Here is a 15,456-nt window from a genome sequence, read left to right as displayed (position 1 = left end):
GTATCGCGCATTGCCATAGCAAATGGAGAAAAAAAGTAGCAAATGGAGTAGGTACGGCATTGGCATAGCATGACATAGAAAAAAACTGCATAGTAATAGGACGGCAGGTTATAGCAAGTGGAAAAACTATTACCGGGCAGATTTTGTACGTAATCAAAATCAACTGCGCCAAACTCATCTAGTGGCAGGTTTAAATCTATCCCTGTGTAAAAAAAAGAAAGTGAGTGATAAAACGTGCAAGGGATGATGCAAAAAAAATGGAAACAAACATTACCGTGATCCTCCATAACTGGATCGTTCAAATCAAATGGGAGATTTCCATCATCATCATCTTCTAACTGGACGTTTAAATCAAATTGATAAGCCATTGCATTATATGGAAAGAGGAGAGCAAGTTAAGGAGAGGACTACGGAGACGAAGAGGCAAGTAACGGAATGAAGAAGCAAGGCAGGTTAAATACACCGGCGCCAGCGAAAAAACCGCGCTAAACAAGTCAGTAACGCGCGCGATGTAAACAAATTGGGCCATGCAGAGCGCCATGCAACTCGCGCATGCAGCCAGGTAGGCGCTCAAGCGAAAAACCAGCGCGCGAGCCATGCAGTTTCAACGTCCAACCAGCGCGCGCGAGAACAGTGCTATGCAAATACTACTTCCACGGCCATGCAAAAAACAAGAGAACAAGACTCGAACTCGCGACCAGTTGCCTCGGCCCACGAGAAGCCAACCAACTGAGCTACAGAATGCATCTGTCCTAGTATCACGCGAATTTTATTTAACAGGGGCAAAGCAGGAAAACTACCCCATAATTAATCACTTCTTGGTTACCACAATCCTGTCCTAAACGTCTATTAATCTGGGTATGGAGGGAGTATATATTAGCACATTCCAATCATATTATTTGAACTTGGATATATATTGAGTTACAGGCGAGCTACCTAGCTAGTCATATGTTTGGTGTACTGATTCTGTATATACTACAATTCATAATTATGTATACGGACGGATCAGAGTAGTTTGGTTCTTTTTTTCGAAAGACGGTCCAAACTAACAGAGATGTTTACATACATGCATGTACAGTTAGCTCTATATATATATATATATATATATATATATATATATATATATAACGCACACACACACTGCCCAATGAGCGGGTTCATCAGATGGATTGATAAATTTTAAAATTTACGGAATCACCATAGTCGCCTTAGCTCACATCGACAAGGAAGCCATTTTAGAATTAAGATGAATGAAGTCACTAGTCACCCATTGTTAATGGGCACGCTGTCTACTTTAAAAATCAAGCTTGATGAAGTGATCGTATTAGTGTCAGTGTCGCTGGTCACGTCTCCTACTACTGAAAGAAAAGTGTTGCTAAATCTTAAAATAAATCTAGAAAAAATGGACACCCATGTTAAATTGTAGACCTCAACCTAGCTAAACATGTTTCACTCAGTTCACGAGTAGTTAGTTCATTAACATGTCCTATATGATGTAAAAAAGCATATATGTTCTCGTATATATATGCTTGTTTTATGAGTTTCTATATTATTATCTTGCATAGAATTGTTGATTTTCATTAGTTTTTGTATATATCTTAATAGCAATACCCTAAGGGAGGTCATATCTGCTACTAAAAGTTTTTTTTTCATAAATTGCGGTAGGAAGTAAGTCATGCATGCATCAATTTGGTATCTGCATCCACATATCGCATTACTAGGATTTATCTCTTTTTTTTAAGAATTACTAGGATTTTCTAATGTCAAAGGAACAAAAAAAAAACCTTCGCAAAAAAAAAGTTACAGCTATATGTAGCAGAGACATAATGCTAGACCCAAACAGAGCTAGCGATAAATTTCCTTATTTGACTATACATGTGTGCACGCTTCCATGTTACAAAAAAAAAGTACACCGACCCTTTTACGGATCCACAAAGAATGTCGTAAGGGCAGTCACTATGGTAGAAACTATGCACCATATCCAAGAATACCACGTCATTAAAAATTGTCTATAGAAACTAACTCATATAATGGTAGAGTCTTCATCTAATAAATATTTGACTTTTTTTCTCTCTTATCCCTTTCCTTCTCTCTCCTCTCGTTCTCTGCTTCTCTTACAAACTCACGTACACAGAACGCACAAAGTGGCCATGGCCTAAGCGGACTGCACGGCCGAGCGCACGCGGCACACAAGCGAGTGCACTGGCGGTCAACAAAAGAGCGTAGGCGCGCAGCAGCATGAAGAGCAAGCGCGAGGAGCTTCATGGCCTGCGCGTGGTGGCCGGCGAGCGCAGCCTAGGTGGACGGCAACGGCGAACGCGCGGTGGCCCACGAGCATAGCCTGGCGGAGGCACGAGCAAGCGCGAGGAGCTTCGCAGCGGCCCGCGAGTGCAGCCTGGTGCAAGCGCGGCGACCGGCGAGAGCAGCCTGGGTGGAGGCGCGTCTTGCGCGGCCGGCACCTGGCGGACAGCACGAGCCCTCGGCGGTCTACGCGCGGTGCTGCGAGCATAGCCTGGCAGATGCACTGACCTGGGCGCAGTACCGAGCACAAGAAACTACTCGTTTCTCCCCAACGCGAAAACGACGGTTTCCTTCTGCATCGTTGCGAGCGTCGACACTGTTTCTCTCTATGGAAACGGTTTCATCAAATTTTGTTCTCTTTCTTCATTAATTAGAATGCCACATCAGATTTTTGCTTAGGGCCTGTTTAGTTTGCCACCCAAAATTTTTTCATCCATCCTATCGAATCTTTGGACACACGCATGGAACATTAAATATACATAAAAAAATAAACTAATTACACAGTTTGGTTGAAAATCGCGAGACGAATCTTTTAAGCCTAGTTACTCCATGATTAGCCTTAAGTGCTACAGTAACCCACATGTGCTAATGACAGATTAATTATGCTTAATAGATTTATCTTGCAGTTTCCTGACAAGCTATGTAATTTGTTTTTTTATTAGTTTCTAAAAACCCCTCCCGACATCCTTCCGACATATTCGATGTGACACCCAAAAAAATTTTATCAGCAATCTAAACAGGGCCTTAGTTGGCAATGCAGTTATTAGGGATAGAAACTATCATTAATAGTCCATTGGACTGCCCTAACCAGCAAGAAGGCTGCTAGGGGCACTTTATTTTTTTAACACTAATTGTTCTAACCACTATTCTACTTTCTCGCAAGAATTTTCTCTGAAATTAGAAATATTTTTGAGAAGCTATGGAGTGCATATGTTAGGGCACTCACAATGCAAGACTCTATCACAGAGTCCAAGACAATTAATTACATATTTTTTATGGTATTTTGCTGATGTGGCAGCATATTTATTGAAGAAAGAGGTAGAAAAAATAAGACTCAAAGTCTTATTTAGACTCTAAGTCCACATTATTCGAGATAATAAATAACTTTAGACACTATGATAGAGTCTGCATCGTGAGTGCTCTTATCCTAGCTAGATACTCCTACTGGCTAGAGCTAGGCCTACTGTGGATGTTGAAAAGCTACCCTGACAGATTTGTTCTTTACACACAGTTCTAAAGCTAGTGTTTGCAACTATGATTTTGTAAGGTACCTGATGAGTGCATAACGATTTTTTCAGGGGAAGTGCATACGCATTAATCTCAGTTTTTTTTCATATATAGGCGCTTATTAATTAATTAAAAACGACTGGATTTTAATTCTTTCGTTGTTTCACAGTTTTCGGGATAACATACATAATTTAATTTTTCCCTTCCGTGTACTACATAAGAAGACAGACTGGACATTAAGCATGAGAATGACATTAGAAGGTAAGGGGTATGCATCTGACAATTACATTTCTCCACAGATCGATCTTATCAAACTAGAGCTGTTCTTGGATATATTTTAATTCAAAAACTATTCGCATTTTCCTGATTGTTTTTAATTTTCTAAAATTTTGCCCAAAAAACATTTGTGAATAGTTTTGTATTGTTTTTGGCATTAATAACTCATCCTAAAAAATGTAGGCGCTAGCTTTATTAGTTTTTTATATAAGTCAAACTTTTTAAATTTTAACAAAGATAATATAGAAATATATTGAAATCTACAATAGTAATAAAATGCACTAATTAGACCAATTTTTTGGTGGCTGGTTTCTTGTACATGTTGCTATATTTTTCTAGAAACTAGTGAAAGAGAAGTTCTGAAATAAGGACAAAACTAATACACCTTATTTAAAAACACAAGGATTAAACTTTTTGTTAGAACTGTGCAAAAATGTTCGCGTAGAATGAACAATGAACATTTTCCTCCAAACCATATAGAACAATGTGTACACAAGTGATTGTAACTCATATGAGCATAAGTCGTGTGTCTAAATCACACACGAGACAGGGAGAGAGAGGTGAGTGTGTTGTGGGAAATAGCAAACATAGATGAATGGAAAAAATCCTTTCTACATTTAGCATTACTAGCAAACATGCCTATGCGATATATGCAACGAAACTCAATGTATTTTGGAATCAAACTCCGTACTATTGCTAGACATGGCCACATGGGTTGTTTTAACATGTATGAGCATGGGTTATGTTTCCCAATCTCATCTGAGATGACGCGACGAAGGACGCGAGTGTATTTTGAGAAGTAATAAAAAAGGACGGACCGAAGAATCACTTATCTTTCTAGTATTATTAGATATTTGTTAGGGGTATTAATTAGATATAGATTAGCTAGGTATGTAGATATAGATATGTTAGCACATATATACTTACCCCTCACGAGAAAATGAATATATGTTCGGGACTTGTGATAGATACATATAGTACGTACGTGGTTGTGTGATCTCGACAAACGTTTAATTTGGACAGAAACAAGCACTAGAATGTATATAATTGCGGTTTGCATGCTCGACAGCTCCAAGAACATGATCCATGCAGGCATGGCCCATATGGACGCCGGAGGCACGGCACGGATCATTAGCGGTTGGGCACTAGTTTATGTCATCTGTTAAGCATCATTATTGGTACCGGACAAATCGTGTGAGCATTTGGTTGCGAATGCATTATCACATAACCACTCTTCTTCTCGGATTTATTAGCAAGCTAGCTAAGAGGAAGAAGGACGCATGCACTCGAAATTTTGCTTTTAGGAGAGGTGGTGGGCAGCCCTGTTTAGTTCCCCATCCAAAATTTTTTCATCCATCTCATCGAATCTTTGGACACATGCATAGAACATTAAATGTAGATAAAAAAATAAACTAATTACACAGTTTAGTTGAGAATCGCGAGACGAATCTTTTAAGCCTAGTTACTTCATGATTAGCCTTAAGTGCTACAGTAACCCACATATGCTAATGACAGATTAATTATGCTTAATAAATTTGTCTTGCAGTTTCCTGACGAGCTATGTAATTTGTTTTTTTATTAGTTTCTAAAAACCCCTCCCGATATCCTTACGACACATCTGATGTGACAAAAAAAATTTTATTCTCGATCTAAACAGAAGCTAGCAGCAGGACGCCGCGGCAGCGTCCGGTCCTCATGATTGATGGATCTGGCCTTTCCATGCCATTTTATTTGCTCCGTTCGGTGTACTCCTATTTTTGTTTCATTTTATTTTTTTGTGGCCTACAAAGGTAGCTAGTACAAGTAGTACAAATGTTGTTATATATGCTATATACTCGCTCTCTCTCCACAAAAGAATATAAACTATGATGTTTATATTGGTCAAACTAATTTAAATTTAATTAAGGTTTTTAATAAATAGTAGTATTAACATTTGTGTCTTTAACAAAATTTACTATAAAAATATATTTATAACTAATCTACTATACTTACTTTATATTATAAATATTAGTATATATTTGTTTATATAAGTTTAGTAAAAGAAGTTCAAATTGTTAAACTCCTCCAAAAATGAGAATTGTATTATTTCGTGAACGATGAACACTACAGGATTCTAGGACTTTGCCGAGTGCCTGAGCATTTGGCAAAGAACCCTCCCGCACTCGGCAAAAGCTTTGTCAAACGCTCACTCGGCAAAGTTCAAATCGGCAAAGACATTTTTTACTGAGTGCCACCGTGACCGGCGCTCGGCAATTTTTTTTTGGTTGGAAAATTCTTTGCCGAGTGCCGCTCTGATAGGCGCTCGGCAAAGAATATTGTAACAAGCTAGTAATTCCTGCTCCAAGCTTCAGCCTTCAATTCAGGTGTGTTAACTCAGGGGGAAAAGCAATTGGAGAGAGAAGTTATAGTTTATGCAGATGCAGCTTCTGTTGGTGGTTTATAGTAGCGTCGTCCGTGACAGGGAAAAATAATGGGCCTAGCTAGCCAATAAAGTACGTACTATCACGATTTGTGTGGCTTTTTGGCTTGAGATCGCGAATACGATGCGGGCCGCGCGCGGTTTATATAGCATCTAGATACTACTAGTACCCCCTACATAGTAGATAACACATGCACCTAGCTATACACATGATCATCTATCGATGCAATAATAAACAGCAACGAATTGTAGGCTAGTTTAATTACGTATCTGCTAGCTAGCTTATTACACACCAGTAAGAGTACTCTCCTTGCATGCATGCAACTGATGGGTACGGTGCAACAGGCCTAGCAAAGCAAAGCAATGCAATATACCAACTGTGGACTGTAGCAGCTAGCTTATCCCATTGATGTGAACAAGCGAAACAATCACACGAGAGGGGAGGAGCTAGGGGCAAGCGAGCGGCCACGGCGCGATCGATCGCTCGGCATGCATGCATGCATGCAATATATGCAATTGCACGCCGGCGGGGACGACAGTGCACCACCGACCCCGTCCTTCCATACGTTAACCACCCATCCATCCGACTTTTTCTCCGTCTAATCCTTGTTCGATCGTGTGTGATGTGCACGTCAGTGATTAGCATGTCCTAACCGTCACACACACCTGCAGGGATCGGATTCTTCTTCATCATCGCCTTCAGCTCTCTCCCGTGTGAGGACGATGGCACTGCTTTAGACGTTGGACCAAACGCGAGATCGATAATAATGCATACACATTGTTTATATATATTAGGCTAGCTAATATATAAGCACGTACTAGCATCGATCACTATAGTATGTACGTACGCACGTACTCTGCTATACTTATTACGTACTCCCATCTAGCTAGCGAGTGAACTACCCTAGCCAAATAATACACACCTAAATTAATCTCTGTTGATGGTGATATCTGATATGATATATATTACATAGATATGGAGAAACAAGCTTATAGGTAGCGGCTTAGAGAGAATAATGGTGTACGTCCACATACTGATACGGTGGAATATATGGGAAAGACAGCCGGGCCAGGTGCATATATATATATATATATATGACTATAATTTCTACAATTTATCACGGGTCCGCGTCAAATCAACTAACAGACACTCTGGACACTGCACTACACAGATCGATATCGTATCCATCCATCCTTTTCTGCTCGCCGGCCGGCCGGCGCTCGCCGTCGCCAGTGGAAAAGGAGCGGGCGGCCGGGGGTTCATGATTACGAGCGGCGCCGCGCGCGCCTTCGATCACCACCAGGGATTATTACTAGCATATTGTTATTTTTTTATCAGTATGATCATTTATCATGTGCAATTACACCAGGTAGTACGTAGGAATTTAGTTAGGGGACTTCACCTTCCGTCCAAAAAAAAAACACAATGTTTGGACTAAGTTATTTTTTCTTGAGTAAGTTTATGAAAATAGTATGATGTTTATATCTTTAGGGTTTAGTTCAAGTTTCGAGTGTAGATTAGATTGAAACTTGAACTAAATTACATCATAATCCATCCAACACATATGGATTGAGATAAATTCAATAACATCTAAACAAGACCTTACTAAGTTTATTTACTGTAAAAACATAATTTTGATATATATATATATATATATGTTAAACCTTTTCTTATTTTATATAAAGAAACTGATAGTTGCATTTTTTTTTCTCAGAATACTCCTATCTATGTACCATAACAGTGTTAATTCGTTTTCGGGCGGCGGCGAGAAAATGCACCGGCACGGCAAGGCGCGGCATGGCATTGCGCGTTGGAAGGCTCGACGGGCAATCCATCCATCCACCGAACGGGCCGGGGGTGCGGGCGGAAGGTGGGCCAGGCACCCCATGTGCGCTCATGTGGTGGTTTGCAACGCCCGGCCCCACCACCCACCACTTCGCCTCTGTCCTCTCTCTAGACTCTAGCTCTAGAGCCAGCCGCCGCCGGCCTCTGCCTGTTTCTCTCTCCTCTCCCACCACCATGCACCGCTCGCTAGCTACAAACACGTCTAGTCTAGACGATGCGATACGTAGACAGCACCGCCATCCCAACCCAAATTGGATGCCCACAGACAATAGATTCTACTCCTAAGGCCCTGTTTAGATTGGAGATGAAAATTTTTTAGGTGTCATATCGGATGTGTCGGAAGGATGTCGGGAGGGGTTTTTAGAAACTAATAAAAAAACAAATTACATAGCTCATCAGGAAACTACAAGACAAATCTATTAAGCATAATTAATCTGTCATTAGCACATGTGAGTTACTGTAGCACTTAAGGCTAATCATGGAGTAACTAGGCTTAAAAGATTCGTCTCACGTTTTTCAATCAAACTGCGTAATTAGTTTATTTTTTTATGTACATTTAATGTTTCATACATGTGTCCAAAGATTCGATGGGATGGACGAAAAATTTTTGGTGGGGAACTAAACAGGGCCTAAGTCTCCTACCCCTACTACTAACATCTACTCCTGCATGCATGTACGTATATGGGGCCGTCATGACGTCTGCCTGGTTGTCAGCCTCTGAGAGCTGCATGCCGCCGCCCCTGCACCAGCCCCGGCCGCCGGCCTAACGGAACGGGCCGGGGCGAATCGGCGTGCGCGCATGTTACCGGGGCCGTTGGTATGCTGGTACACCCCCGCCCCGGTGCGCTGGCAAATAAAAGTGTGCACGCGACGCGACGCCGGCCATGTGTGTCCGCTCGATCGTCTCTGCGTGCTCTGTTCTGTTCTGCTCTCCTCTCCTCCGTTTCATCATCAGTTGGTCGTGTCATTAATAATCGCGTAACGTTCTGGATAGATGAGATGAGAGATGAATTAAGCGGCCGGGCCGGGATGAAGACAGCAACAGCAACGTGATCGATCATGCATGCATCAGTGCTTGCTAGCCGATCACTAGCTAACGGGGATTAATTATTGGTACAGCCATAATAACTACGCCCGAAAAGCGATCGACCGGCCCCTTTTATATTTCAATAACACACTAAATATGAGCTAGCTAGCGTTTAATTTCCTAATCACGCCATTCTTCATCGATCGATACACGGCACATGCATGCGTGGACATTTTGCAATTTTATTGCATGCTGATCATCATCATATATATAGTGCACTTTTCTGATCTTTCTATGCATGTATGTTGATATATATAGCTAGCGTTGAAAATACAAAATGACTTGTAATGATTAATTTGGAATCAATTACTACAAGAGAAGAAGAAGAGGTGTACAATATACGATCATGCATGCATATGCATGGTTGGCACTACTACTTGGCAGAGAGATCGAGAGAGAGAGGCAAACAGCAACAACGAACGTACTACCAACAGATAACCCCGGCCGGCCGGCGCCGTAGAAAGCGGGGGATGCTTGCCGGTCGGTTGGAGTAGCTAGATGATTGGTCATCCGACCGCAGTCCGACCAAACTACTCTTATTTTATATACATGTATCCCCCGCCCATCTCTCTTCCATCACATGACTCCATTTATCCCACATGCAATGCAATGCAATGCAGGAGTGGGGAGTCGTTGTTGATCACCTAGTAGCTCTTTCTTATCCTCTTCCTCTCTCACACACACTCTCTCCTCTCCTTTATTTACTTTCTCTCTCTACCTGCTGTTTTTCCATCAACAATTCAGATTGCACATTGCACTTGTTACATGCACCATAAGAAAGAATAAAAAAAAGAATCAGCAAAGGTATAGTAGTAGTATATATTTCTCTCTCTAAACCTATTTGCTGGTCTGAAAATCCATGACTAAAAATATTATTCACTAATTTATTAAAAAAATACTACTGACTAATAAAAGAAATACGATTTATAAGACAAATTAACTTCTATCTCTACTCTCTAATTTCTCCCTCCTCTGGACCATGCACGCACATTTCCCTGACCGTGTTTGTTTTGTCTCTCGCTGTCAACTGGGTATTATAGGACACCGGATCTTGCAGAGGACATTTGTGTCAGAGCCGTGTTCCTCTCTTCCCTTCCTTTCTCTCTCAAGAATAGAATACTAGCCTAGCATGATCACAGACAGAGGCAGGCAGGCCCCTCCCCTGATCCTCTGTGTCAGAGCCCCCCAAATCTCCCTCCCCCACCGGCCCACCCTCCTACTATCTTCCTCGTCCTTAACCTTCTCCCTCACCTTCCTCTCACCTCCCCCGCCTGCCTTTTAAGCGACGCGCCCACCTCCCACCGCACCCTCCCTCTCCCTCTCTCTCTGATCTCGATCATCCCTCCATCCCCGTCTCTCCCCTCCCCTCCGATCCCCTCCGCCGCGCCGGTCCCGTTCATGGCCGGGAAGAGGACGAGGACGGCTCGTAATCAGCATCAACCACCGCCGTCGCCGCCAAACCCTAACCCTAACCGTCGCCGCCGGGTCGCCGACCCGGCCGCCTCGGACGAACGGCCGTCGAAGCGCATGCTGGCCTTCCACTTCCTCCGCGCGCTGGCCCGGATCCACAGCACCACCCCGGCGCCGCGCCGCCCGCGCACCATCCGCCGCGCGGCCTACTCGTCCATGGCGCGCGCCGCCAGCCCGCGCCGGGCCTGGACGCAGGCGCTGCTCCGCCAGGCGCGCGCGCGCAGGGTGACCGTCAGGTCGTCCAGGCGCGCCGTCCTACTGCGGAGGCGCGTCTCCGCCGCGGCGCCTCCGCTGATGCTCCGCGCTAGCGCTGGGGAGACGTCGGCGCCGACGCCTCCGCCGCCGGCTCTGGCGGCCGTGGCACCCCGGGGCCCGCCTCCGAGGCAGGCAGGGGAGCCGGCCAGGGCCGACGCGCTCCGGCAGCTCGTCCCCGGCGGCGCCGAGATGGAGTACTGCAGCCTCCTCGACGAGACCGCCGACTACGTGCGCTGCCTCCGCGCGCAGGTGCAGCTCATGCAGAGCCTCGTGGACCTCTTCTCCGCCCAACAATGATCGATCGCCCAACAACAGAACCAGTAATTAATTAATACCGCATGGTTAATTAATTCTTGTTCTTGCACCGTCGATCATACGCCGCCGTTTGTATATCTAGATCATCGCATATCTCTTGTTCATGTCACACATGAGATGGATGCATGATTAAGATAGGAGATTATTGAGGGAGAGATTATTATTGCTGGTACATATGTTTAGTTGGTAAGATAAGATTATTAGTAGGTGTATAGGTTGGGAACACACATGCATGGAAGATGGACGGAACCACACACAGCAAGCAGCAATTGGAGGGAGAAAGGAGATTATTGAGGTAATTAATTGTAACATATATAGAGAGAGAATTGAAGCATCGAGTCACATACATATATAAGCTATTAGTGCAGTGCTTGCTGTTGGCTCAGATGATTGGGTATGCGTATATATGTTTGTGAAAAATTGTGGAGCCATGTCATGTATCTTTTGTACCTAGCTACTAGCTACACACATGTAGGTAGGTAGCTGTGTATACACACCTTTTGTCTGTCAATTTTCCTCTTTTATGCATGTAGGTCTATCTGAATGGGGAACAAGCAGGTAATTACTGATCACATATCATGGCATGCATGGACCTTTACCATGTGGTTGCATGAATAATGCATGATGCATGCCTATTAACATACTATTATCTTTTTTCTTCTAGATCTAGAGATGGTTGTTCGAGTTAGCTATATACTAGCTATTAGTATTCTTGTGTTTCTGGAGCGAGGTATAGGTGCGACTGCCCATGTGTATGCATGTAGCTATCTATATCTCTCTCCCACTACTGGTGGGAGAGAGCTGACAACCAGGTAGATGATGCTCTAGCTATATGTTAGTTGCCTTGCATTGTGTAATTGGAGTGCTAGGATGGTGGTTGCGTTCAATTGGTTTGGTAGAGTGTTTCCTTTCTCCTCTCAAATTTGGGAAAGTGGGATCCACAAGGTATAGGGCTGCTGAACTTTGAGCTTGAGAAGACATATGACTTGTAGCCAAAGGAACCAAAAGACATTCTCTCTACAGGCAGTTAGCATCTTTTGATTAAATAAAGGACCTTCCTTTTGTTTTTTCCCTTGGAAAATACATATTTTTTGCCTCCTCTCACCTTCAATCAGCCAACTAATTATATTCCCAGCTCCTTTTTAGGTGCCACCGTCTCTAAAGACTATTCTGTGTACTTGACTGTATCTATTTTCTCTCTTTGGTTCTTTCCTCATGTGTTATTCTTGGTTGTTGTCTCTGGCACATGCTTTTGTTGCTTTCTTTGTGAGGTAAGAATCTGAAAGGCTTAATAGTGGCTTCTTCTGCTTGTTTCGACTGATCAACGAGAACTAATTTTTTGTTCAAAATGTGTGCCACTGGTGGGTCGTAGGTTATTAATAAGCAGCATATATATTCGTGCAAATCTTATAATATCATCATACTACACATGCATATATATAGTTCAAGCATTTCATTCATCATATACATTATTCCTTAAAGATAAGAGTCTCCTTTTTGTTTGTTTTATTTTCTCTTTGCACATAAGGTCTGTTTATGTATTAATTGGCCCCCTTTGTTACTCTTTTGTATATTCATTGTGTTGTCAATCAGGCATGCATGTGTTCATATATGTGAAAAACAAAGGATATTAATCAAGTTCCTATATATATGTAGACAAGGTATGTGTTATGTGCATTACACTTAATTAGGAGTATTAATTAGGTAGTTAATATGGCTGTCCAATTCGAACACCTAAATCAGTACTAATAACACTAAAATATGGTACTCTATTGAATCTATAGCTACCTAACCATCTTGCAATTAGCCAGCCAATTTTGTCGGCCCACAAGGTTTAGCTAGCTGTACTAATAATTTGATAGATAACTATATAATCATCTTCCATTTATTAAAATAAATATACATAACACTATATGTTGCCCACTATAATAATGGTGGCAGGTCAATATTGCTTACCAAGTCCTTAATTTGGAGGGCTTCTATACCAATGCAGCAAAATATATACTCATTTCATCTGGTCTCTCTGCTCTGTCAGCTTATGCGTGTATACACAAGTTAATTATTATGTTTTTATATGTTGCACTGCATAGTGGCCAAGTATTCAAATCCAACACTAACTACGAGAGCATTTTAGCATGGTGTGAATTATATGAAGTTTCCATTATGCATGTCAGTAGTTCACATAAGCACATTGTATTTCCTTTCCCTTATTATTAGTGAAATAATAACACTGCAGTTAAGCAAGAACATAATATGCACCTAGTGAAATATACATGGTTAAGTGCACTGAGTGAAATAAGTAATAATGCAACATTCAACTTTGGAGTGAAAAACTTGATGATGGAGACCGGACTGACAAGATTAAATTTTGTTGATCACTCTAGAAAAAAAAGATGAAACTAAGACACAACTCTCTTTTTTCATGTTAGGGAACACTCAAAAGAGAACCTCTTGTTGAAAAAGAAATCACTATATGATATATCATATGCCTATTGCAATGCACAACATAAGAATTAGGGCAAAAATGCTGTTGCGTGATAAAAGCTTAAGGGGATTTTTGCTTTTGTTTTTCAAATGATGACTAGCTAGTTTTTGTACTTTTTTTATGGAACGACTAGTTTTTGTACTTAAGGGGGTCATTTGTGAACAGTATTGATTGTTGTTGGTAATCATAGCTTATTTGTTTTAATTCCATTTTACATATATATGCTAACACAGAAAAGTACAGATATATTCATGGGAAGTTGGTTTTTCATAAGATTCATTTCTTTCTTTATATATAATTTGAACAAGGAGCATGTCATACAAGTTAATAGTTTCAAGTTACTATTACCACCCCCTTAAAAAAAGCTACTGTTACCACATGTTTCTAACATTTTAATATATGGGTTGCAAACAATTTCTAGTAGCTATATATATGTGGTGCAGAGTATATATAGTAGAGCAATAAAGAGTCATGGATTCACAATATAACTTGTTGGAAAAATAATGTCAAAATACTTATTGCATCTTTTTTTTTCTGTCACTTCTGGCTCAAGAACTGATAGAGATGATCACCCTTACACAAGCGTCTTTATATATTTTTTAAGTGTGGATAGCTAGGGAGTTTTTTTAAAGCAAATAGGGTCCTTTCGAACCACCTTTGAGCTATCATTAATTACGGTTAAAACTATTTCCTAAATGTAAGCAAAATAGATAGATCGTTAGAACCGAAGGTAATGATTGAAATTAGTTTTCAAGTCAAACTTCTTTTTTTTCGTCAGGCGTTTCATTGTAGAATCTGCAGAACGCACGTTACAGTTGTCACCAGCTAGATGGACAAACTTGTTCCATGCATCAATTGGAGATTGTCAACATCAAAAAATAATTTGTATGGACCATGGTATCTGTTGCCTTTTGCATGCATGTTCCAAATGAGGTTCAGAAATGCAAGAAAAATGTATGAAAAGCTATCCGTAATATTTGTCATATGCTCCATATAACGTACTATGCAAAAGCTTAGCAAGTTTGCTGCCACTATATCTGCATTTGAAAGGATATATATGTACAAGCCTGATTGTTTTTCTTTTCCGAATGGGAAGCACGCATGTGACTGTGTAATTGCATAGTGTTTTTAGCGATATATATAAAAGATGCATGCCACTTTAATTTTGCATCTAATTTGAACAAAAAATTGGAAAACCAACCTTGCAACATATAAATAAGATGACACGAGAGCCCTCGTTTCAGACTAATTTCTCAACCTGTCCTTGCATTCATTCTCTTATATAGGGATGAACTATGTTTTGGCGTTTGTTACGTTGTTGGGATTTTTTTATAAAAAGAACTTTTCCAGTGCGAACTAATATACTACTACTAGGTTCTGAACTTTATCCCCTAGTTAATGCTCTTTTTTTGCATGATGATAACAATGAGCTAATTGGAAATTCTAACCATCATGTTTATAGGTGCAATAATCTGCTCAAGTACTTGCCTAGCTCGTCATAACTTAAGTCCTTTTTGAAGTCTTTCGTTTTGCTGTCTGGTTTTTAAGATATTTCTTTGATCTAAAACTTTCACTTGCTTTTGTTGCTCATGAAAATTTGTTCCATTGCTACATAAATTAATTTGTTTTATGTAGATCTCTGATAACAAGGTCATATAAATTCCTACATTCCAACTAAGGGTTTTTTTTTTGCCCAAAATATAGTAGAGATGTGTATACGCTACGGAATGTTAATTTGAAAGAGAGTGGATCCACACCTCTTCAAAATTGAGAAA

General features: G+C 41.1%; 1 protein-coding gene across 1 annotated transcript; it reads left to right on the top strand.

Annotated features, from left to right (window-relative positions):
• Positions 10,356-11,768, top strand: LOC8070267 (transcription factor IBH1). The gene has a single exon (XM_002448643.2). It carries the CDS (start codon positions 10,555-10,557, stop codon positions 11,176-11,178), a length of 624 nt encoding a protein of 207 aa, XP_002448688.2. The 5' UTR covers positions 10,356-10,554; the 3' UTR covers positions 11,179-11,768.

The sequence above is a fragment of the Sorghum bicolor genome, chromosome 6 (genome assembly GCF_000003195.3).
Source record: "Sorghum bicolor cultivar BTx623 chromosome 6, Sorghum_bicolor_NCBIv3, whole genome shotgun sequence".
In the NCBI taxonomy this organism is placed as follows: Eukaryota; Viridiplantae; Streptophyta; class Magnoliopsida; order Poales; family Poaceae; genus Sorghum; species Sorghum bicolor.
This window is presented reverse-complemented; position numbering and strand designations above follow the sequence as displayed.